Source organism: Sceloporus undulatus, chromosome 2 (genome assembly GCF_019175285.1).
Source record: "Sceloporus undulatus isolate JIND9_A2432 ecotype Alabama chromosome 2, SceUnd_v1.1, whole genome shotgun sequence".
In the NCBI taxonomy this organism is placed as follows: domain Eukaryota; kingdom Metazoa; phylum Chordata; class Lepidosauria; order Squamata; family Phrynosomatidae; genus Sceloporus; species Sceloporus undulatus.
This window is the reverse complement of record NC_056523.1, coordinates 71,384,524-71,410,599: the sequence shown is the minus strand read 5'-3', so window position 1 is coordinate 71,410,599 and position 26,076 is coordinate 71,384,524. Positions and strand designations below refer to the sequence as shown.

The window sequence follows — 26,076 nt, the reverse complement described above, 5'->3', positions numbered from 1 at the left end:
AGAAACAACCATACAAAATTGGGAACACTGTAGCATGGATGATCCTGACTTTGGTATTAAATGCTGTATCTTCACACTTGAGGTCTTAATGTTGTTTATTCATAACAATCCTTCTAAGTCTTAGACTACCATTTTCATTTTGATTAATGATTGAGTTAAGGTATAGTAAGTCTTTAACTATTTTAATATCTTCATCATCCTAAATCACCATAGTGACCTTAGTATTTTAATTAGTTTTATTATAAATTAAGCCACAACTTAATATATAAAAGAACTATACATGTTAACAAAACAATCTCTGCAAAGTAAAATAAGTACAAAAACTGCAAAAGTCACTGCACACCATCCTTCATTAGGCACCATGTGTGTCTTGCCAGGTTTGGTAGGATGTTTTGCATCTAAGACAACCATATAAAATATTATAAAAAATTTCCTTCTGTTGCTTCAGCAGTCTCCCTACAAGCTTCTTTTTGAGTCAAGACATCTGCTGAATGTATAACCATTGTTCTGAAATGAAATATATAGGGTTTTGTCTCTTAACTATTGAAATCTTTCTCCTAATCTTGATGACCTTTCCTTCATATGACTTACATAACCATAAAGAGTGCACAAACAATATGCTCACAGAAGAGAGATGCTTTTTTTTTACTGTAGACCCTTCTGTTAGAAGACACGAGAATATACAAACTGCCTTAAGAGTAACAGCATGAGAAATTGTATGAGTACTTCTGGTTTTGCTTTCAAAGGATGCTGAATTTTCTTCAGCAAAAGCTGTTGATCTGGGTAAGGTCTGCTTATCCAAAATGCAGGTCCATTATTCACTTGCTAGTAACACATCATTTAATGTTCATCCTTGTTGTACAGTGGAATTGCAAACACAGAAATATCATCATAGGAAGCAGGCATGTTACTGTCCATAGTCCAATAGTACCCATCCTTCTTTCCCCTGGCTTTCTGCACCAGGCACTTGGCTAGTTCTGAAAATCTATAAAAACAAGAGCAAGCATTAGCAAACCCATAGAGATGAAATGATGAGATCAACTGGGCCAAGTCTAGTTCTCAATTCTGCCATATTACATAACTATTAGGAAAACTAACCTCTTCATCTGGTTGAATCTATCTGCAACATGGAGATAGCCCTCAGCACTGTCAACAGTTTTTGTAACTTACTGCTTTTCCTAGATTCTCAAAATAAATAGGAGTATAAGCAAATAAATGCTATTTTAAAAAGTAAGCAGGGAATACTTTTTTTAATTTTAAAAATCATGAATAACTTTAGTGATACCTGTTGGATGGCGAGTTGTTCAAGAACACTGACTGCTGTTCTAGTAGAAATATGAATCTAGCAAAAAGCACCATCTGCTTTACCTTACATAGTGCCATTGCAGCACATTGTCTAAATGGAGAAGACAGAGAGCCAGTGTGGTATACTAGGGCTCTGGAGACCAGGGTTCGATTCCCTGCCTGGCCATGGAAACCCACTGGGAGTCCAACCATACATTAGGCCTTTCTGATAGTAAGAGGTGTTCAACAGTGGAATGGGCTACCCTGTGTTAGGCTAGGTGTCACCTGGTGCAGGGGATTGCCCTCCCCTCCCGCTCGCCTCACTCATCTGCCCCTCTCCAGGCTGCCTAGCTAGGACTGGAAAGGGTTGCTAGGCAATGGTGCCAGTGGCAGACTCCCATGTCTCCCTTCTCCTTCCACTCACTTGTTTGACCACCTGCCCAGGGTGGCTCAACAAATTAGGCAGCAGGAGAGGATGGAAGGGGCAAGCTCATCCCTTCTCCTCCACTGCTTTGACTTCCTCCTTCATGAAGAGAGCCGGGGCAAAGGAGAAGCCATAGGGGTGCACACTTGCCCCTCCTACTTCCTCTCTTGCCTGCCCACCCCCGGCTGCCAGACCAAAACCAAAAAAAGCTCCTGGGCAGCGGTGGCAGCTGCCTATTGTGCCCTCCCTACCCACTGCCTCACTCACTTGCTCTCCCAGCTGCCTGCCCATCATCCACCCAGGGCTGTTGGGGAGCAGCAGGGCATGGCAGTGGGAGCGGATGGAAGGGGCACACACTGTGTCTTTGCCTCTGCTGCCTTGGCTTTCTCCTCACAGAAAGAGCCAGGGCAGTGGAAAAGAAGAGGCAGGAGTCAGGTACAGCAGCAACACACATATACGCTCCACAGTGGGAGGAGGGCCCGACCTGGTGTCACTTGTTGCGGTCCACACTCCCCACACCCCCTTAGCGACTGAAAATACCTCAAAAGATAAAGGACTTGTCTTTATTATAAGTTTCTAGAACAAAGATTAGATACCCACTTCCCAGGGGTGATTTAGCGTGGATCCCTGCACTGCTATGTGGTTGGCCTACATGGCCAATGGAATCTCTTAATTCTATGATTCTATGATAAATAGTATTGATATGCTAGCATGTTTGTTACCATAAGAAAGGGCAGAACTGTCACTACACACAGCTAACATTTTGTGTTCCCTTTTTGGTTTACTACTGAACTAATACTGCAAGCATTTTAAATTATTTTTGTTGTGATGCTTAAGGATTCCTATAAACATGGCTTTATTAATCATACAAAAATGTTGCAAGAATTAGCACCTGCAGGCAGACCACAGGATGTGCAAGGGTTAAAAATTTAGATATTACACCAAGAATTATTCCTACTACATCATGGCCTAAAGCCTAAATCCATTTTTTGTCCCATTTGAATTAGCCAGACCCAGTGTGGCATAGTGGTTTGAGTGTTGGACTACAATTCTGGAAAGTAGGGTCTGACCCCCAGCTCAGCCATGAAACCCATTGGGTGACCTTGGGCAAGTCACATTCTCTGCCTCAGAGGAAGGCAATGGCAAACCAACTCTTAACAAATCTTGCCAAGAAAACCCTATTAGAGTCGCCATAAGTTGGAAATGACTTGAAGGCACACAACAACAACAACTGCATAAACAGTTGAAGATCCTGCCATTTCCATAGTGTAAGAAATACAAATGGTACCTGTATGGGTCAGTTGTATTATTCTGAAGAAAATTCCTGACAATCTGGGCCACATCTTCATTTGACATAACATCCCAGAGACCATCAGTTGCCATGATAAGGACATCATCTTCCTTTATATGTTGTTTAGTAAAATCAAATACTTCCACCTAAGCAAAAATAATGAAAATTCAGAAGTTTTCTTAAGGCAACACTAATATCATCTAGCTTGTTGGCAAACCAAACCTCAAGGTCAGGTGAGACATCTAATAGTTAATTTATATGCTATTTCACCACAACAAAGGTATATCCAAGTTACCTCACAACATGCACATCAAGTCAATATACAGTATACACGAAGTTGGGGGAGAGAACAAGGCATTTTGCTAGGCATCAAATCAAAACAAAAACAATGCAAGCAAAATAATAGCATCAATATTACAATGCAATATTCAAGGCTTAATTTACAACATAACATCAAAATAAAAAAAAAAGGCAGCCCTAACATTTCTGAATTAAATACAGATTCAAAGGAGACAAGGGCTTTCATCAGGCTAGGTACTGCTCAGCTGGCTTGGTAGTGTCTCCTCTTGAAGCTACTGACAGCAGCAACTCTTAAGTCCTATTATCCAGCTCAGAAGCAAGTGCAGTTGTGTCCCCTAAGACTTGGCATCTTGTTCAGGGAAGGATAATCTTTGACCTTCCAGATGTTTTGGCCTACAACTCTCACCAACTTTGTAAATGGCTATGCTGAGCGAGACTGATAGGAGTTGTATGGAAAATCGTATAGGAGAGCCAACGATTCCCTACTCTGCTCTAGTAAATGGGCTTCAAATTACAGCATTATGCAGTCTTCTCAGTTGCGCTAAAGCAAGGCCAATTTTCTAGTAGTGAAACAAGATTGTCAAGGAACTCAGAAAAGAAAGGAAATGGAAGTATAGTACACCCAAGGTTGCCATGACCACAATGCCAAGGCCTTACCTTGGGAATGCAAGAGAGAAAAGGCTTGACTTCAATATCTGTTTCAAGGACTTTCAACTGATGATCTCCTAAGCCTCGAGACACAGCCAAGGTGCCTAGCAAGCGGGCCTGGAAGAAATGTAAACACTCACCTGTCAAATAATGTGACAGCATAGAGAGTTGAAAAGCAGCAACTAGATCCAGCTATAATTTAAAATAGTTTTGCCCCAAAATACTTTTATGGTTTAAAATACAAGCTTAGACACAATTAAGAGTATAAGAACAACATTTTCCAGATGCAGCACATTTCCTAAGAGTTATCTAAAAGACAATAAGCAAACATTACAAGCTTAGGAGAAAAAAAGACTGCTGTTACTTCGCCTTAATCATCACAACTGGTGAACTGATGGGAAAAGCACAATTGGTGTGTGTAGGTAATCCTTTAAATACAGTAGATTTAACCATGTTAGGACTTTGAACGAGTAAGCCCATATATATCCACTCAAGCATAGGTAACTCCCAGAATTCTGTGGGGCTTACTCCTGAATAAATGGGTGTAAAAATGTAACTAAAAGAGTTCAGTCAAGACTTTGAATTCTGCTCAGAAATAAACAAGTAGACAATAAAACCTCTTTAACTGGTGGAAAGGTATGTTCACTTCTATATATACCAGTTAACAATATTACCAACTCTGCTCCAGACTAGCTAAGGTTTTTGAAAAGCCTTTAAAAAGCTGGATGCTGCCAGATAGACAATGTAGCTCCCAAACACACTGCAGAAATAATCTAGTTTGAGGCTACTTTAACTAGCCTGGCTCAGTGCTGCAGAATTCTGGGAACTTTAGTTCTGTGAGACATTTAGCCTTCTCTATCAGAGAGCTCTGGTGCTACAATAAACTACAATTCCCAGGATTTCCTAGCACTAAACCAGGGCAATTAAAAGCAGTCTCAAACTGGATTATTTCTGCAGTGTGTTTTGGACCACAGTGAATAACACACTGCTGCTACTTATGTACGTGAGTTATTTGTTCCAACTGGTTTGTAACAAAAAGAAAACTCTCCAGTGCAAGCTTCTTCAAAAAACTAAACAGCCTATCTATCAATTTGCAAGAGCATACTTGCACAAGGTTTACAGTTTGACAAGGCTATTAAACTCACCAGGGTGTGGATATTTCATACAATTTGAATTACGAAAGTATTGTGGAACGTCTGGCAAGAGAACAGACTCTACCACTATTAAGAATATTACAAATAATGACGGACAGTCACTTGGAAGGAACCTGCAAACATACCTGTTTTCCATGCCCGTGGATCAGAGGGTACTTCAGGTCATCTTTCACCACTGTCTTATAACCCCTGAAACAAAAAAGACTTGTGAATCGTCAGTGGACCTTCTCTAGTGTCTTCTGGCTTCAAGCCAACCTTGAGATAAGCATGCTTAAACCAACCAATTCCAATTAACTTCAAAATACACAGTTAACTTTTGTGTTGGGACGGTGATTATTAATCCTTATGTCACACACTTTTATAACTTTTTAGAACAGAGTCCTTTGCCTTTTGTGTAATGGGAAACCAGGAAACAAATTCAGGGGTAGCTGTGCTGGTCATGCACAATATAAAAAAATAAACCCCACAAAACAGTGATACCTTTATCAGGGAGCCCTGGTGGTGCAATTGTTAAATGACTATACTGCAAGCCACAAGGTTGTGAGTTCAATCCCAGGGGCTCTAAGATCCACTCAGCCTTACATCCTTCCACAGGTTGCTAAAATGAGTACCCAGCTTGATCTAAACCAGTCAAGAACAGAGTCCGAGAACCCAAGGTCAGAAAGTATGTCAACTAGAAGATCGTGATCAACGGTGGTATGTCAACTAGAAGATCGTGATCAACGGTGTCAAAGGCCACAGACAAATCAAGAAGAATGAGAAAAGAGTAAAAGCCATTAGCCTTGGCCCGGAAAAGATCATCCGAGATCTTAATGAGAGCCGTCTCTATAGAATGCCATGGATGGAAACTGGACTGAAAGGGATCGAGAATGATATTGGCTTCAAGAAACTCAAGACAGCAAGTCCCAAAACCTTAGAAAGAAAAGGAAGAAGAGAAATTGGACGATAGCTAGACAATGAAGAGGGATCAAGAGAAGTTTTTTTCAGAATAGGGCAAACTAAAGATCGTAGGGAAAGAACCCGTAGAGAGAGAGAGATTCAAGATATAGATAAGCGAGGGTGGAAAAGAGGGAGCAATAGAAATTAGAAGACAAGTAGGAATTGGATCAAGAGAACAAGTTGCAGGTTTGGAAGAATTCGGCCATCTAGAGAGTTCAGCCAAAAAAACAGGAGGAAACACAAAAAAAATTTTAGGCAAGAGTGATAGAAAATTAGTAGTAGAAGAAAAATTGGGAGGAACTATCTCAGAGCCAATAGTGGTAATCTTTGAGATGAAATAGTTAGCAAAATCATTAAGAGAGAAAGGGGTTTTTACACAACTAAGCTTTTAAAATGAGTGTTGAACTGACTCCAAGGCCCCATATGGCCCTCAATGACCAATAGTTGCCACTCTTGAGCTAGAGCAGGCACCTTCAAGGGTCCTCTACTGCCCAGCTTTCTCTTGAGGAGAAGGCTGGGCGATGAAGGAGGAGAATGGGTGAAGACTTGCCCTGCATGGCTCCTCCGCTGCTCAGCTTTCTCTCAAGGAGAAGGATGGGTGGAGGAGGAGGACAGGCAAACACTTGCCCTACAAGGCTCCTCCTCCACCTGGCTTTCCCCTGAGAAGGCCAGGAAGTGACTTGGGTCCAAGCTATCTCAGAGACCGCCTCTTCCCATACAATCCTCCCCGCGCTCTCCGGTCCTCTGGGAAGAACTTGTTGCAGCCTCAAAAATCGAGGCTTGCGGCGACCTCCTGGAGGGCTTTCTCTGTTGTTGCCCCCAGGCTCTGGAACGACCTACCGGACGAGATCCGTCAATTAACATCTTTGGACAGCTTCAAAAAGGCTGTCAAGACGGAACTCTTCAGGCAGGCCTTCCCAGACTGAAATATCCCGGCCTCGGGATCTCAGGATTTCCCCCCTCCTCAGTAATGTCTCCAAAGCCCCCTTTTCTTTAGAACTGAAGTTGCAGTGGTTTGTTGGTTGGTATTATTTTGTTTAATTTATTGTTATTTTAACTAGTTATTGTGGTTTTAATTAAGATATGTTGTTTAATAACTTTTTAAGGAGGGAGGGAAATATATTTGTTTTTATGCTGTATGTTATTTTAATGTTGTAAACCGCCCGGATTGGTTCGCCACAGGGCGGTATATAAATAAAAATTTATTATTATTATTATTATTATTATTATTATTATTATTATTATTATTATTATTATTATTATTAAGTGGAGGAGGAAGAGGAGCAAACATTAGCCTCTCAAGGTTCCTCCACCACTTGGCCTTCCCAAGGAGAGGTCTCAGCAGAGGAGGAGGAGGACAGACAAATCTCCTCCATTGCTTGGCTTTCTCCTGATTAATTAATTTAATTAATATTATTCATTATTATTAATTAATAATTATTTAATTAAAACCTATATGTGGCCCTAAGAAATTTATTCTATTTTAATTTTGGCCCCTACGTATGGCCAAGTTGTGCCGGCCTGATCTAGAGTACATGCCCCAGTCAATATGACAGAGAGACTCACCAGCCTTCCATGGAGTAATCCCGGTAGAGGACCTTCTGGCCTACATCATCTCCTTTCAGTCTCCTTGGAAACTCATATCTTGTGAACTCATCAGCCAGAAGCTTTGGATAAATAAAAGCCTGAGGAAGAAAAGGCACATTTAGAAAGATTTAAAAGAGAAGCATAATGTCAGAAGATGGCAGGGGGAATTCTTAGGCAAGTGCTCAGAACTGTGTTCCATGCCCTCCCAGTGATTTATAATGTCAATTCAGACCAAGTGATTTGACTCTTTCCATCTCTGAGAACAACAACAACAAAAATATCTGATAGTAGAACTTTCATTTCAAAAATGAAACTGGGATCCCAAACCCCAAAATAAGCACTGCCCTGTGATTGGAAAACTAATCTTATTACACAGTGTGCTCCATGGCATGGTAAGTCAATACAACTTTTATAATATGGTCAATTTGTTATTCTGAGTGGCAGAATAAAGATTTAATCCATATAATTTAAGAAGATGATGGGGCACTCAGTACTTCAGAACTCTCTTCAGTGCTCCTTTTAGATCATAACTGAAATACAATACACTGCAAAAGAAATTGTCATATCACAGAATGGACCTGTTGAAAGCCCCAACATTCATTAATAATGGACAGATCTTATACATGATGCCATTATAAAATATACAGGAAAGTGTTCTGATATTTGTTTTTAAAAGGGAATTTTCTTACCAGGTGCTGGATTCTCTGTCTCTCTGTTTCAGGGGTGAATTCAGTACTTAGAGGAACAAAGGTTTCTTTTCTAACAAGGAGTGCTCTGAATTAAAACAAGAATAGAGATTCGTACAACGTCCAAGTGAATCTATCATCTTATTACCTTTTTCAGATGTGACACAAGTGTTACTTGGTTGCAAAAATGTGCTCTACATACAACTGTCTTTTCAGATACTCCAAGATCTCAATAATTTCAAATTGGCTTCTAATGTGTGGACCACCTTGCTGGTTTGTGGTATACATAGACTTCCACCTGACCTACAAGTGTTCATTTTTATTAATATTTGGAATTGCATAACATGAGGAATATGTTCACTTGCCAGGTCCTAAAAGTGGGAAGGATGTTGGTACTGCAGCCACAAGGCTGTGAGTTTGATTTGACTCAGCCTTCCATTCTTTCATAGGTTGGTAAAATGAGTACTCAGCTTGTTGGGGGCAATTGGCTTACAGACTGTAAACCACTTAGAGGGTGTTGAGGTCACTGATAAGCAGTATAGAAATGTATCTGCTATTGCTATACTAGCTCTGCACTGAAGTGGGTTTTTTAAAACTTTAGAAAGTATTAACAAACCCAGTTACTTTCTTTTTCTAGAAAATTAGGTATGTAAAGTGTCTATTTGGCATAGATGGGTTTGATTCTTCTCATATTTTTTTCTCCATTAAAAATCCCTCCCTGCCCCTACGCAAACTACTGTTTGCTCTGAGATACCACTTATGGCAAATGTTGGTTCCCATTTCAGGTTGTATTTATATTGACTCACCTGCTGTCACCTGCATTTGCTACATAGAGCTTCCCTTGCAGATAAAGTACAGCTAGTGCTGTGCAGCCTCCTGACTGATTAGTAATTTCCATCTCCTGACCAATCACTTCATCCTGTTGGGAAGAAGGATTACTTGATGAAGAAAGGGAAGGAAATGTCAGATCTTCCAGCATAGGCCAATACCTAAATTCAAAATTACCTAGCCCTCCACTGATAGCTAGTTCAAACAAACATGACCCATATTTTGCCCCCTCACCATGCTATTATGTTTTCATGTACATAATGATAGGGAGAAAGTCATGTGTGAACTGGCAGTTTACACATCACACTAAATTTAATTGGGAGGGTATGGTCCTGCTTCTAGGATTTCAACAGGCAAGTGCATGGTTACTGTGAAGACAGAATGGTGGAATAGATACTATTGGCTGACATTCTGTATCACAGTTTTGGATCCATAACTGCTCTTCATTCAGCAAAATAACACAATCATGCTCTTGACACTATTGCCACAATCATGAATGTCCCACAAACCCACCTTAATAGCCAGCAGCCACACTAGTTGAAGCAAGGAGAAGGATGTTTCCACTCCCAACAGTAAGCAAGGCTGCACCAATCAGAAGTATAATTTCTGTTGTAATTCTTCACTGCTAGCTGGTGGGAGGAGGCTGAAAATGTCATCCTCTTTGCATCCTGACAGCTGAACAGGCTTCCTTTGCTAGGTGCAGCTGCTGGCTGTTAAGGGAGGCTGAGGGAGTCAGACCAGGAAACATTACTAAGTAGCACAATGATGATAATGATGAGGATTAAGATGATTTCATTTTATTTATATCTTGCTTTTCACCAAGATTTGGGCTCAAAGTGACTTACAGAAATAAAAACAAATATAATTAGAAGCAGTTACAAAATAGAGAGGGAAACACATTTTTAAACTTATTATTAAAATGTGTATGTGCCTTCGAGCTGCATGTCAACTTGTGGTGATCCCATGAATTTTCTAGGGTTTTCCTATGCAAGGAATCCTCAGAGGTGGCTTTGCCAGTTCCTTCCTCTGTAATAGAACCTACAGCACCTGGTATTCATAGGTGGCCTCCCATCCAAGTACTAATCTTCCAAGGACTGACCCTGCTTAGCTTCTAAGATCATATGGGATCTGGTACCTTTAAGGTATTAGTAAAATAGTTGGAATCAAAACCTTTTGTAGTAACAGAATAAAAAAAGATGAAAATCAGAAGAAAACGCCATATAATCTTGCACAACTCTTCATATTTTCACCTAAGCTGGTGAAAGTAGGTGTCCTTGCTTCCTTCTCTGTATAGCAGCTCCTGAATACCCTCTCCCAAAAGAATTTTACACAGGGCTTACAAAGGAGCCCCTAATGGATGGGGTGAGGTGTGGAGTTGGAGAAAGATCCCCTAAACTGAGCAGAGGTACTTTCCATGATTCCCTCCCACCACAGAAGGCAGATCCTAGATCCCAGTCACTAAGAGCTGGCAACAGATTCTGCACTGGCACAACTGGTGGCAATGAATCTTAGGCTCGACATAGCTTTGGCAGGATGGATGCTGGATCACTTCCTAGTCAGGCAAGAAGAATAACAGGGCTCACATTCAGAGCAATCTTTGACATGAGGCAAAACCATTTTTTGGGAGAGAATAAAAGAGAAAGAGGTTCACTCACACATTCCTGAAAAGCGTTCTCCAGAGCAGCAATGACCACATCTTCCTGATGAATTTGCTTTTCTTCCACAAACTGTGGGTCACTTTGGCAAACACATTGCCCATTGAGGTGCATTGGGGGACTGACTTCAGTAATGCCTTCTACCACATCTTCTAGCTTCTGTTTGATGCAATAATGCAGGTAGTTGGAGGCCATTATTGATGCTTCTGGGCCACCATGACCATCAAACAGTGCCCAATAATAGCCAGTCAGGTACTGAAAGCCAAAATGTGAGAGTTATCACTTTATGGGACATTCTTTCAACATAGTGCCAAGATGTTTTGGGGAGCAACAGAAAGAATATTTAATTTGGATGTGAGAGCCCCAGATGCAAATTTCTGTTAAGACACAAGGCTCAATGAGTGATGTTCAGTAGGTCTCCAATCTCTCCACCTCACCCTGTATCCTGGCATTGTGAGGATCAGAACAGTGAAGCATTTAGACAATTAACACTTTAAGGATCAATTATTGAGGCCTATTTCTTCACATGCACCATGAGACCCTTGTTACAGTTACAAATAAATAAATAAGCATAATTATAATAATACCCAGCATTAATGATATGGTTGGGTGCCTTGATGTGGCCTCAGAGGGAGAAACTTGCAGTGGCAATGCCAGGTGGCACAGCAGGACACACATGTAAACAGCCAACTGGCATCGCTCCAGAGCACTTTGGAACAGTACGTTTTTAACAGATTTGATGGAGAACTGGCCTTCCCTTGTAAAGATTGTCTGCCGTTGAATTGGGGCTTTGGTCCTACATTGTGTGGACAGGGTTACATGAAAGCAGGAGGTAAACCCAAGTAAATGGCCCATGCAGACATGCCCTGAAGCAACAGTGTAACACAACAATTCTGTTCTACTAGACTAACTCTGTTGTTATTTTATTTCACTTATTTTATTTTCATGTTATATTTTAATATTTTCATTTGTAAACTTGTAAACCATCCAGAGAACTTTTATTCTTAAGCAGTGTATCACTGTGTTAAAAAAAGTTACTGAAGCAACCAGCATCAGAGATAGGTACAGTCTCATTTGATATGGAATTTTGCAGTGACTTCAGTGTGGTCTAGTGTGAATAGACCTTGGGCTTGTTCCCACTATGAAATACAGTGAAGTGCCATTCGCTGTAAATAACCATAGTTCCCATTTGAACCCTGTTCCTGTCACGATGTGATCGAATCCTGTCGTAATGAAGAGAAGCAAAGGCAAAAAAACTGGTGTTTCCAAACAGTACTTTGAAAGAGGTTCTTTTGAGAAGAATCAATTCTGAAGTGAGTTCCGTAAGTGGGAACGACAGATCAGAATCGATTCATTCTGAAGGGGAAGGACAAATCGCAGTGTTTACCATCCCCCCTCAGTTTTTGACAGATCCACCACTCCGCCCCCCTCTCAGTGCTGCTGTTGTACTTGGGTTTTTTTTTAATTGAACAGATATTAAATTGATTGCTTTTGCAACTACTTGAAAAGGCATGTAGTTGCTAAAGCAATCAATCAAATATGTGTTCAATTTAATGTAAACCAAAAACCCATTGTCCTCCCCTTCATCCTCCTGTCTTGTTCCCCGGCCTGGCCTCTGTCCCCCCCCCCCGGCATTGCTCCATTGCCATCCTCCTCCTCCTCCTGCCGCCTTCTTCCTCCTCGTGCCAGCCCCAACCCGCCCTCGGCAACCTCACTAGGGAGTCTGGCCAGAGCACTCCTGAGCCCTCCTCTGCCTCCTCCTCCTCCCTCCGGTTGAAAGAGTGTGACTCGTTAGAGAGAGTGTGACTTGCTCCTCCTTGTCCTTCCCCTCCCAGTGTCCCTTCCTTCATCACTTGATCCAAGCATGGCAGGGATCTGGAGGAGTCCCCTGGGGTCCTCCCTGCCATGCTTGGATCGAGCCCGTAGGTCCTCCTTCTCCAGGACATGCCCTCCATTTCAGCCCCCCCCCCCCCCCAGCTTGTAAGTCCAGGCTGCTTCTGTCACAATGATTGACGTGTCTTTTGAAGTGGGGCAGCTAGTGGGAATAACAACCGAGCCACAAAAAGAAGCGATTTCATAAAGGTAAGAAAAAAACTCTTTCATAGTGAGAACAATGGTTCTTTTGGAATCTAAATGCAGCAAGAGCGAATCAGTATTCGCTTCAAACTACAAGTGGGAATGACTCTGTGATAAGCAGAGGGGTAGCAGTCGTCTCTGTCTCCTGCCCAGCCACATGGAAAACATCACACATGCCTAGTAAGTGCTTTTAGACATCAGTTACTTCACCCAAGAAGAGAAAAGATTTCCTCCTTTATTGTAAGCTGCCCAAATAAACAAGATCATACTACAAAAATCCAGTACGGGTTCTTCTGGTTTCATAAAGACAACTACTGTCCGCTCTCTGACATACTAACATTTCCCATGCTTCAAATTTTGTTCTGAATATTATTGTTTTATTTTAATCTCTAAAACACGATTCAAGCAGATGACTGCTTGGATCCCTGCCAACTTTACAGTTCTATGATTCTATATACATCTGCAGCTCATGCCCTTCATGGGATATTCAGGATGATTTACTAGCAAGTTCAAGAACAAAAAATGGCATTCATAGTTTATGACACTGCAGCACAAGAAGAGCAGGAAGAAGCAATATGTATTAAAAGAAAAGTGTGTCTAACCCATAATGACCATGCATGCTTTCCCCTTTCCCACCCAGCCACACATGATTACCATGGAGTAATGAATTGCCACTGAAAAGAAACCTACCAGTGATAAAAGCATGGGCCATACAAAAAAGAAAAAGCCACTTAAAGAATGAGACTGATATCCTGTTCAGTATTTATGTTGCTATAAACTAGGCTTGTATGTGTTTGTGTCACCCAAGTCACCTAGGGTTTTCTTAGGCAATGAAAGAAGTGGTTACAACTTCATAAATTTTACTATTCACATTTATGATCATGGCACCATTACCATGATTGAAAATGCACCTCAAAACACACCTTAAAATACAGGTACCCTCACCAACTGAAGGAGTACCATGACACTGCCAGGTGAGACACTTACTTTTTTAAAATTGAAGGTCAATATGAAAATATAAATATCATTGGCTGGCATTCAGTATTGTGCTATGGATTTGTAATTTAGAGTTACAGATCTTTAACTGCTCTGTATTCACTAAAACTATGGATCAAAACAAATGGCCCTAAAGAGGTGGCTTGACATTACCCCTCTGATCAACAGATCAGGGCCATGGCAATCATACACCGCAGCCCTGGTCAGTGTTTTTCTGGCCAAAAAGAAGCGGCTAAATGCTGCTATTTTTTGGGCTGGAAAAAGTTATCCTTTCTGCTGCCACTGCAGCTTTTTGGTGCTCCAGCCACACGCATCGTCTAAACGCTACATGTGGACAGCGGGGCGGCGCCAGGACATGCATCATCCATATGCCATGCCCCCATGCCGCTGGGAAGCCAGCGTATTGTGCCAGTCTGTACCAGCCCCAAATAATCTAACTGTAACTACATAAATCCACCACAGCCCATGTCAAGAGCGAGCAGCCAAACTGGGTGAAGACGGTTCACAAGGGTATAAGGAGGATGACATTTCCACTCCTTGCCACCAGTGTGTGGAGCTGAAACAGGACTCCTGCTTCTGCTTGTTGAAGTCCTGTAAAAATGTGAGGCCAGAAAAATTATGCTTGTAATTAAACCACACTCTTTAGAAGCTGTCACAACTGAACTCACCTCAGTGGAGCACAGGATCAGCCATTCCTGATCTTCCTCTTTGCCATATTCCCTCTTCCTAATAGAGATCTGACAGCACGTCGCTTGGTCTTCATTGAATTCTGATTTTTCTGCATTGATGGTTCTGATAGAACAAATAACTCTAATTAAAACAAAGTCCACAAGGATAACCAAAGTGCTTCCTATTTTACTATGTCCAAGTAATAATAAGTAAAACAGGACAATTATCAGAAGAGGTTAAAACTTCCAAGGGTGTGAGACAAGGCTGTCTGCTTGCCCCATTTTTGTTTAATATCTATGTAAATGATATAATTGCTCAACTGGTCAATAACTCTAATTTTCCTGTGTCCTTGAGAAATCAGAAAAGTAATATTCTACTATATGTGGATGATATGGTCCTTTTGGTACAAAATTTAATAGGTATGAGAAGATTATTTAAAACTTTTGGGAAAGTACAGTGCACCTACGTCATACGCGGGCGCCTCTTATGTGGCTTCCAGCATACGCATATGCTGGAAGGCGTGCCAAAAGGAGAGTTGCCACACGCTGGAAGAAACAATGGTGCACGCGCCTCAGGCACGAGCCCCATTCACTTGAATGGGGCTTGAGCATGCGCGCGGGTGTGTGTGTTCTGGAACAGATCCCCCGCATAAGGGGAGGGCGGACTATATGTAACAAAGAACAACTCTGTGTGAATGATACAAAAACAAAGGCTATGGTCTTTGGCAAACATCCACCCAAACATAAATAGGTATTGAATGAGTTTCACCTGGAAGGTGAAGCAATTTAATTAGGGGGTTGCTTTTCCCAAAATGGCTCATGGAATAGCCACCTGACAGCTGTAAATTTGAAGGCACAACGATCTATTCAAATTGACTTAAAATTTGCTAATCAAAGGTGGAAATGCAATTGTGCCAACTGTAAGGGTTTGTGTAGCAAAGGTCATATCACAGACTACATATGGAGCAGAGGTATGGAGAAATATTAAGACAAATAAATTAGAGGTCTTACAAAATAAATTTTTAAAAACAGTATTGGGCCTTCCATCAGGAGTACCAGTCAGCTATATATGAGCAGAGGTTGGATTAATGCCTATATCTCATTTCATCTTATTTGCATCATTTCTTTATTCTGTAAATCTGAAATATTCAGTCAATGAATTAGTAACTCGCACTGTAGATGAACAAAGAGGCACTATCTATAAAAATCCATGGCTATTAGAAAATGAGGCAAATTTGAAGAAATTTGGCCTGGACCCTATAGTTCTAAAATCTGGTGATATACAGCATGGTAGGAAACTCATCAAAGAAAGGATGCAAGAGTATTACGCTCTTTGGGATATTAATGTCATTAGAGCTTCAAAGTTCTCTTTTAGTATCTTTTTTCTAAAAGTATGGTTTGGAGAGGAAACATAACTCAACCTCTTCTTCGTAGGGCTTTTATAGCCCTACGATTCCGGACAATGAAAACCAACTACATTGAAGAGAAATATAAAAAGACCCCCAAGGAGCAGCGTATTTGCATTTGTGGAAGTGGGGATACTGAAGACACCATACACTATATGCTACACTGCAGGATATACGTATAAAATCTCAAGAGATAAGTTTCTGAAGAGAAGTTTAGAACTTGTAGCTAACCAAAATGACTTGGAGAAAATCACTTACTTGTTAGCTAATACAACTAAGTCTGTTATGTTCAACAGTGCGAGATTTGCTGTGAAAGGAGCTAAATTTAGATTAGATTTTGAGGATAAAGGCCTGCGTGGGAATCCGCAGTAAACAGATTATATTACTTTGAATGGAGTATGGAAAATTGTGATATATTTTGTATGAAATATTTTTTTTCAATTTTACTGTAAACATATTGCTCTATATGTATGTTATAGAGCTAACTGACTGTGGAAGTTTTGAAGGGTTTTAATTATTTTTGTAATTTGATGGCTATAAGCTGTATTTGGTTGTCATGAATAAACTGTATTATGTCCAATGAAACTTGTGAATGTTCATTAACGTACTGGTTTCCTGTTACCTGCTCTATATACCATATAAATTATTTATTACATATTTATTTATTGAAAGGATTTCACAGCATCCTGGTACACCAAGAACTCTGAAGTGATGTGAACTGTAAAAACATTGTTTAAAAACAAATTAAACAACTCTTTTAAAAGTTATTTTTAAAAGCCAAAGCCAGACCATTTTAAAATACTATTTTACAGTAAACATCTCCCACACATTCAATAGAGCCAGAGCCAGTCTGATTCTTTTGGCAAAGAGTTCCACAAGCAAAGTACAGTCAGCTTTCTGCATCTACGGATTTTTCATCCACGGATTCAACCACCCACAGCTTGAAAATACATCCCCCAAAATAAAAATTCCAATAAACAAACCTTGATTTTACCATTTTATATAAGGGATTCTATTTTACTGTACTATGCCATCTTTAAAAAATGGGACTTGAATATTCACGGATTTTGGTATTCCCGGGGGATTAGGGAACAAACCCCAGCAGATACTAAGGGTCTACTGTACTCCTGCAGAGGAAGCTCTTGCCTGTGCACTTATCAACCTAGCCTCTTGAGGTTGAGAGACATGCAACATGGCCCCACTGAGTATCTCAAAATGTATGGGAGAGGCTATTTTACAGATAAATTGGCCTTAGGCTCATTAGCCAGTGCTGCTGGTTCAAGATGAGTGGTCTCTAGAATACATACAAAACATTTTTCTGAACTCTTCAATAACAGCCCCACAGAAAATGCATTACAGTAGTTTAATTGAGAAGTAATTAAAACATGAATCACTGTGGTCAAATCCACCTTACCTGGGAAAAGGTGAAATTGGCAGAGCAGTCAAAGCTGCTCAAAGGCATACCTGGCCACAGTAACCACCTGACCTTCTAGAAGCAATGTTGGGTCCAAGAGCACCACCAAACTGTGTGCCTGGTCCCTTGGGGGAAGTGTAGCCCCATTTAGCAGAGGTTATAATCTCAATCCCAAATTGGTTTCTCTCTTAACAATTTTTTTATTTTACCTGGATTGAGTCTCAATTTGTTTGTTGTTGTTCTGTGCTTTCACGTCATTTCCAACTTATGCCATCCTAAGGCAACCCTACCTCTTGGCAAGATTTGTTCTGAGGGAGGTTTGCCTTTGCCTTTCTCTGAAGCTGAGAATGTGTGACTTGCCCAAGGTCACCCACGGCTGAGCAGGTATTCAAACCCTGCTCCAGAGTTGTCATCCAGTACTCAAACCAATACATCATACTGGCGCTCAGTTTATTTACCTACATCTAATGCCTCATTTCATCAAGACAACAATCAAAATTTGTTTGCATCCATCTGCATCTGCTGAAATAGAGAGACACAACTTGGTGTCATCAGTATACTGATGAGAATCCAGCCCAAAACTCCAGATGATTTGCTCCAGCAGCTTCATGTAAATGGAAATAAAAGAACAAGGGTCAGTTTTGAGACTTGTGGAACCCCGAGGCCAAACAATATTCCCTCAGCAACACCTCTAGAGTGTTCAACCAAACAAGACCAGAACCACTGCTAAATGATATCTCCAAGTCCCATATTCACCAAGTGGCCCAGAAAGATATTGCCATGGATAGTACTCAATACTACTGAGAGTTCAAACAGAACCACTAGGGCTGCAGCCCTTCTGTTCAGTTTCCAGTGAAGAGAAGCAAAGGCTCGCCTATCCTTCCAGGAGCAATGCTCTTGGTCCCAATGTGGCTAGGGCTTTTTCTGTCCTCAAATAATCCAGATTGGAATGGATCCAACTCCTACCATTAATTCAAAGACCTGACTTTTAAAAGTAAGATCAGAAACTAGCTATCAGACATCTAAGGTGGTGGGACAAAATTTCTTCATTAGAAGTCTAATAACTTCCTTATGTTAAGGTAATTGTGAACAACTCTCTTTCAGAGAAGGCAGAAGACAGAAGTGGACTTTATCTTCATTGTGTGAACAACAAAAAACAGTAGAAATGGAGAACTAGCAAAGTATGTTAGCTATGAGTGCCTGTCAGCCTTCTGACCTTTGAAACCTGTCTCCTTCTGTTCTTTTTATTTCTTCCCTCTTTATTCAACAGGCTGATTTGCTCCCATGTCACCATTTGGTTTACACAAGCCCTCTCTCATCATTCTATCAGGACTGAGACAAATCTCTCAGCATTGGGTTAATTACTCCTCTATTAGCAGGCCTGCATGGCTTAAGCAAAACACCAGGCTGTTTAAGATCAATGAAGAAATCATGAAGTCTCAATCTTGAGATTTATGGACAGTTCTAAAGGTAAAAGTAAAGGTGGTCGCTTAACATGAATGTCTAGTTGTAACCAATTGTAGGGGGTAGCGCTCATCTCCGTTAATAAGTTGAAGAGCCTCTAAGGACTGCTCTGGTGATCATGTGGCCAGCATGACTGCACTGAACACTGTTACCTTCCCACTGAGGAGTGGTACCTTTTTATCTACTTGCATTTGCATGCTTTCGAACTGCTAGGTTGGCAGAAGCTGGGCCTAGTGATAGGAGTTCAGCCCATCATGCAGCACTCAGGACTCAAACTGTCAACCTTCCAAACGTCAGAACCACTAAGTCACCAGATCTCTATATGGACAATTCTAGGTAAACTAAATCAGGGGTGGGGGTAATGCACCTCAGGAGCTGCATGCAGGCCCCAAGGCTGTTTTTGAAGCCCCTACTCAATGTTTTGAATGTTTAAAAATTATTTTTTCTCTTAAAATGATCCCACTTCTAAGGCAAGGGGTATTTTGCCTTGTTTTTTTTGAGTGGGAACATCTGAACCAAAGTGACATTTCACTTCCCAGTTTTAAAAGACCTCTTCTGGGCCCAAAATGACCCATCACTCAAACTGGCAAAATTGCCCCTTATCTCTAAAAGCAGGGTTTCTCCACTTTCCCTGGAATCTTATGAGAAGTCACTTGGGAGAGACTGTTATGGGGGGAGTTCACGCTTTTTTAAAAAAAACTCTAGATGTAATTTAGTAGGGGTTCTCTGAGACGCGAAAATAATTTTAATAGTTCCTCCAGAGTAGGAAAAGGGTTTGTAAGGCTGCCTTAGAGAGTAGCAGAGGCAAAAATAGTGGGACTTCACCCCTCTGAGGTCCAATGAGGAATACATATGGGCTCTGAAAACCAGGCAGTTGCTAAACCCCTCCGTTTTCATGGGAGATCTGTTCCAGATCCCCTCCCCCTTGGTGAAAACGGAGGCTCATGTATATTCATGATAGGGCCCATAGGCTTGAATGAGGTGTATGCCCACAAACACATGCACACCGGGGGGTGCACCCCATTAAAAATAATGGAGGTTGCCCCTTCATGAATGTTCAAAAATGCGGACCTCAAGTCCGCAAGAAAGGAGGAGGGACTGTAGTGGGAGTGCTGATGAAACTTTGCAGATGCTAATGTATCTGAGCAGTTTTACACCTTAATAGAAGGATGTTATCAGAGTTTATCAGACCTTCTCAGAGACTTGACTCTCCCAAGACTGAGAACTTGCAGTAGTCTAAGTCTTGGCTTATAGATCTGAAACATAATACTAAGCCAGGATCATAAACACTGAAGGCCCTTTAAAAGCACTGAGAAACAGCTTGCTGGGAAACACCTGCATACTACAGGTGGCCATGAAGGAGAAGCTCTGCAGCAGGGGGTTCTTGATCTATGGTCCATAGGGAGTCTGGAAACCTGAGCTAAAAAAGAAAAAGAAAGAAGTTTTCTTGGTTTTAATGCATGGCGGGAGGTCCAATGCTTTCATCAGCTTTTCAGATGAGGGCGTTACCTAGAAAAGTGTTAAAAACCACTGTTCTTATCCCCCAAAGTTTCATATTTCTTTTGTTTCTTCCTTGGAGCTCCACATTGATTTGTGGGTGCTACTTTGAGTGTCTCTCTCACTTTATTTACTAACTCCTTCAAACTGTCCTGGCTATTGCCCCAGGCCACCACAGGATTTTACAAGAAAGTTCCTATGAGTCAGCTTCACTCTTGTGATCATAACTTGCCTAGACAGGAAATGGTTGACGTTTTAAATGTTCTTGCCTCTTAAAGATGTGTGGAAAATGTTCCACTGATCAAGCAACCATTGCTCCATTAATCCATTCAGTGTCCAACCACCAAGGGGAAAGAGCCATGATCTTTTACTTTGCTCTGGTTATGTCACACATCAGTAACAGTAACAGATTGTCAAATTCACATAGGTTTCTCAAACAGGAAGAAAATAACAAATCCAGACTTCCCAGTCTGTTGACATTTCCTTTTAATGCAGAGGGGGACATGTGTGGCCCTCCAGATGTTGCTGGACTATAATTCCCAATATCCCTCCTCACTGGTTATACTGGCTAAAGTTATTGAGACAATCCAGCAGTAGCTCAAGAGGTGCAAGTTGCCCACCCCTGTATTCATGAGAGATGCTGAGCAGTGAAGGCCCTAGGACATGCAATGAGCTTTCCAAAGCAGGGAGCAGGCTCCTTTCTACTTATAGCTAGTAAAGACAGTAGCAGCAGATGGGGACCTTAGGGTGAAATAGATGGGCCAAATAAAGTGGTTTCAACCTGTTTTGGAGTCAGGGCGTTTCAATGACACATGCTTCCAAAGTGTGCGGTCTGAGGCAAAAAACCAGTGCAGAAAGAACCCAGAATATATATTCTGACTTAGCCTCAAAACGTGCACCTTCAACCCTGCATATAAACACACCAACACCAGAGTGGTTCTAAAGGACTTATCCATCCTAACCCTAAAAGTGCATATAAATACACCGGTGCAGGTGCACTATTTATTTATTTATTTATTTAGACTATTTATACCCCACTCTTCAGCCACAAAGGCTCTCAGAGCGGTGGTTAATTAGACGGTTCCCTGCCCTCAGGCTTACAATATGCAGTAAAAAGGCATGACACAAAAGGAGAAGGGAATGGTAGTGGGGAAGGGGATAGGATACAGCAGTTCTTCTCTCCCTTTGAGGCCTGGACAATGGCAGATGGACTGGAGGGAGGGTTCAGCTTCTTAGGCCAGGCCAGGCCCAATGATGCATTTAAAAAGAATGAAGCCGAGTGGCAATCCCAAAAAGTGAAAGTGTGACATATCCAATAGAAATAAGTGCAACATACACAAACCACACAGTCCAAGAGGTGGCATGGGGAGAAGGGGGCTGAAGGGGACAAGTAAGGGGGGCATGATTGTGCTTTGCCAGTGTTTTAATGAGTACACTGATACTTCAATGACCTGTACTGGTGGAGGATTGCAGGGGTGATTATGTGGCCAATCAAAGGGGATGGCATCTAGGCAGCAGTCAACGGCGTTGTGTTTGTGCAACAGTGCAAATGCATGAAGGGGAGGGAACAAAAAAAAAATCCAACAAAAAAAAAATCATCCAGTAGTGCGGCTTTACCCTGTGCTGTGCGCTTGGGCCATGTTTGTTCACGCTGCCTTGGGAGCGGCTGTTGTGGACAGCAGTGTTTGAAATCGCTTCCAAAAAATGCAGGTTTGAGCCGCTTTTTCCTACCCATCTGTTCTGCCCCTTTGTTTGACCTCACTCTTGTGGCAAGGAATTAATCAGCTTCATTATCCTGTGCTTCCTTTTCTTCTCAGTAGTAATCCTTTGCCTCTCTGGATGTAGCCAAAGTGGGTGGAAAACAACTGAGTCCAGCTATGTCAGAGGGAGGTATGTAAAAGTGACACCAGCTGGTTGGAAATCTGTCTTTGCTAGGTGCATGAGGTAAGGAGACGGAGAGCTGAATCTAGTGGTCACGGATTACTTATAGATTATGAGTGGAAAAGAACCAGTCTCCTTCCAGTACTTGTCTACACAGGCCAAATAAAATGTCCTCCCCTCGCTTTCACAACAAGCTGTCCAGACAATGCAGAGCCCTATCCCTGAATCTGATGTGATCAATCCAGACAATGTATGGCCCTATCATCACTGAATCTGTGTTATACCAGCCTTAAACTGAATTTTAAAAAGTTGCTGTTTGTTCCAGATTTTGTGGAAATTCTGGTGTTTCCTGCTGCCATTTCCCTAGATGTCTGGACCAATTGCCTGGGTGGAATAGTAGCAAGGAAAGTTTTGCCCCTCCTTGGCACCACCACTTCATCTCATGTCAGAAATGAGGCACCCAGACCTGTGATCAACGGTGAGGAGGTAGAGCTGGGTGCCTTGCTTCTGACCTCACATTAAGCAGCGGTGTACCAGTGGCAGCACTGCTAAACAACACAGTGATGACATGTGTAGACATCTATCCAATGTCTACATAGGGGGAACTCCGGGGCATTTCTGGAGCCAGAACCGTTGGGTGTCAATTTGGAGTTTTGCCCTTGGTGTAGATGCACCCTCAGTTACTAAGGCATCAGTTCATCTTGTCCGGCAAAGAAATGAGCACAGCCAATAACCTGTTCATATCTGCTCTGATTAAGATGCCATACTTGGGGTAGATTCCGCTTATAGTGCTGCTGTGCAATGATATTTTTCACTTTGCGTGGGATATGCGGAAATTGACATAATCCAAAGATTGCTGAGAGCAACCACGTTCCTACTCAGTCCTTACCCTTTCTAGTTTCTATATAAACTGCTGTAGAACATAAATTGGTTAAGTGGTCAGTCTTTGGATTGCATATTGGCAAATAAGATGAAATAATATTAAAATGTTTGGGTTGTAGGGAGCTGCAATCCTCCTCTGATTGCCTATATCCCTCTCTCTTTTGGCCAGTAAATACTGGTTGAAAGATCTGCATTCTTCTTAGCAATTATAAGCATATTTATGTGAAATAACTTTTCCAGTCTCCATTTTTAAAAAAATAAAGTCCTTTGCACTCTATTCACACTGCAATGTCATAAATTCCAGGTTTTCCCCTGCCTCTTACTCACAAATCCCTAAGATTATCTGGCAGGGAGCTGAAATATTTTTTTTCCTTCCTAAACATTATAGAGAAGAGTGGACCAAAAACATTATATAATTTGTTCTGGCCAATAGTAATCTGGCATCCTCCAGATGTTGCAGATTGCAATTCCCACAATCTCTAACCATGCTGGCCAGGGCTACTGGAAGTTATAGTCCCTAACATATGGAGGCTAAGTGCTTCCCTATCCATGGTTTTGGCCCAAAGTAAAGTAAAAAGCTACTCCTGCAAGGAAGTTTTTGCTTATTTCTACAGTTCCTTTAAACTTGCCATGTAGGCAACTTGCCTTTTTCCCTGGCTGATGTTTTGACAGTCATGTGGAGTGGTTTATACAGTATTCCTCTCTCAAAGTGCTTATATTCACAAGGCAGAATACATGATCTTTTGGGCATGTTTGTTCAAGATTTGCTGAACTTACTATGCTATTCCTCTGAAAAGTTCAGCTTGAGGACAGGTTTAAGATTTCAACAGCAGGAAAACAGACATTCTATATGGCAAACAAAGCAAGAAAAAAAAGAAAAGAAATGAGAAACCTGACACAACAGCCAGACGTTTCAGTTTTAACCAGAATCTCAATGTGTGTTTCTAGCCACAAGAGGACTGTGGTCAAGAAATAAGTACACAGACATTCTCTAATGAATAAATCATGGCATATTTTGACAGTACTATCTATGTGATCTGATTTCTGTGGGGGGCGGGGAACTGTCTCATACATCTGCAGATCAACTATTCTGTTAAACTGATGTAACCTCCTAATAACATATTATAATATAAGCAAGATCCAGCCTTCAAATAAAATTGCCGGTACTTGGTGCTTGGCTTTAAAGATTAACATAGTAAAACCATCTTTTTTTTACTTTTCAGATCCCGCTTTTCACATTTGGCTTCAAATTACAGTATAGCAGTAACTTGGCTGCCATAACCTTGTTTGTACAATGTGGACAGAAACCTCTTATTATGGGTGAATAATAAAACCCTGATGGATATCCATTCCATCTTATAGCATTATAATGTATTTGTCCTACTATGGATTGTTCTGCTGCAGATGAAGCAAAGTTTCATTCCCTCATATTCTTTCATTGGAAGGTTTCATCAGGGCCAGCTCTAGCTATCTGGCCACCCTAGGTGAGAAATATTTTGGCACCCCTTGTTGCCCCTCATAATTATTTTCACCCCTTGATTTCCGCTGTTAGGTTTGTTAAAGCTAAACATGACATAAAACTTAGGTTCCAATCTCTGGTCATAGTACAGTGGAGCCTTGCCTTATGCGGGGTATCTGTCCCCCCCCCCCCCGCGTAAGGCAAATCCCATGTAAGCTCAAGCCCCATTCAAGACTGTTTGTGGTGGTGTGGCGCATGTGTGTGGCAGTTGCATGCACCATTCATTTAATGGCTTCCACTTAAACAGGAAATCGCATATGGTGCACCTGCGTATGGAGCGGGTGCACTGTATTGAGAATCAGTCAAAAAGCCAATTAGGTTTTTACAGGTTAAAGTGAAGTCAGTCCCCTCTTTTCCTTATGAACACCTGGGCTGAGGGCTTCGAGCAGGTCAGGGTGACCAGGGGTGTCCTCCTCACTGCAAAGGAGAACACATGCCAGAAATGTGGAGGACATGACCAAAGAAAAGCTCAAAGCGCTTACTATAAATGCACGTCCGTGCTTCTTAGTCACGACCCACATGGAGGACTTTTGGCAATCTCTCCCAAACAGAAAGTGGAAAGGGAGGACAGGTCCTGGAAAAGGAGGATGCTTGGTCACCCTAGGAGTAAGCAGCCTGCCTGAAACACACCAGCTATTATTATTATTATTATCATTTACCATTGCTTGGTGTAGTGGTTTGAGTGTTGGATTCTGGAGTCCAGACTTCCTGCTCAGCCCTGGTAATCCACTGGGTGACCTTGGGCAAGTCACACTCTCTCAGCCTCAGGACAGCAAGGGCAACCCCCCTCCCTTATGAGCAAAACTTGTCTAGAAAACCTCAAGACAGTTTCGCCTTAGGGTCACCATAAGTCGGAAGCAACTTGAAGGCACACACTAATAACAAACAAAGAAGCCAGCATGATGTAGTGGTTTCAGCGTTGGTCTACTGCCCTGGAGACCAGGGTTCAAATCCCCCCTCCAGCACAGCAAAAAACAAAAAACAAAAAACCATTGCCTGATCTGGGGCAAGTCTCTCTTGCACACTTTCTCAACCTCAGGGAAAGGCAAGGACAAACCCTTTCTGAACAAAGTTTGCCAAGAAAACCCTAGGATAGGTTTGCTGTAAGTCGGAAACGACTTGAAGGCATATAACAACAACAACCACCAAAGGCAGAAATCAAAGATATAGCAGTGTTAGTCTGTAGAATCAGTATGTAGAGAGAGCCTGTAGCACGTCTGAGACTAACTGAAAGAAAGAAGTTGGCAGCATGAGCTTTCCTAGACTCAAGTCTACTTCCTTAGATGCATATAGTTATATATGAAGCATCTATTTGTCTAGATGCATTTAGTTATAGATGCTGTAGTAGACGTCAGTGAACTTCCTTAGATACATATAGCTATATATTATGCATATATTATATAGATAGATAGATAAATAGATGCATATAGTTATATATGATGCAGATAGATAGAGAGAGAGAGAGATATGCATGCAA

General features: G+C 41.5%; 1 protein-coding gene across 2 annotated transcripts in view; it reads right to left on the bottom strand.

The window, feature by feature from the left end:
- Nucleotides 1-221: 221 nt before the first annotated feature.
- The window catches only part of PPM1M (protein phosphatase, Mg2+/Mn2+ dependent 1M), a 30,805-nt gene continuing 4,950 nt past the window's right edge, over nt 222-26,076 (bottom strand). The window contains exons 2-10 of one of the 2 annotated variants that reach the window (XM_042454787.1): nt 14,537-14,660; nt 10,797-11,051; nt 9,120-9,232; nt 8,317-8,401; nt 7,607-7,725; nt 5,227-5,290; nt 3,957-4,064; nt 2,997-3,145; nt 222-985 (exon numbers count right to left, since the gene is read on the bottom strand). In XM_042454787.1, the coding sequence (XP_042310721.1) occupies nt 841-985; nt 2,997-3,145; nt 3,957-4,064; nt 5,227-5,290; nt 7,607-7,725; nt 8,317-8,401; nt 9,120-9,232; nt 10,797-11,051; nt 14,537-14,660 (1,162 nt within the window). In that variant the 3' untranslated portion in view covers nt 222-840. The remainder of the gene's footprint in view (nt 986-2,996; nt 3,146-3,956; nt 4,065-5,226; nt 5,291-7,606; nt 7,726-8,316; nt 8,402-9,119; nt 9,233-10,796; nt 11,052-14,536; nt 14,661-26,076) is intronic. The other variant, XM_042454788.1, reaches the window with a different exon arrangement.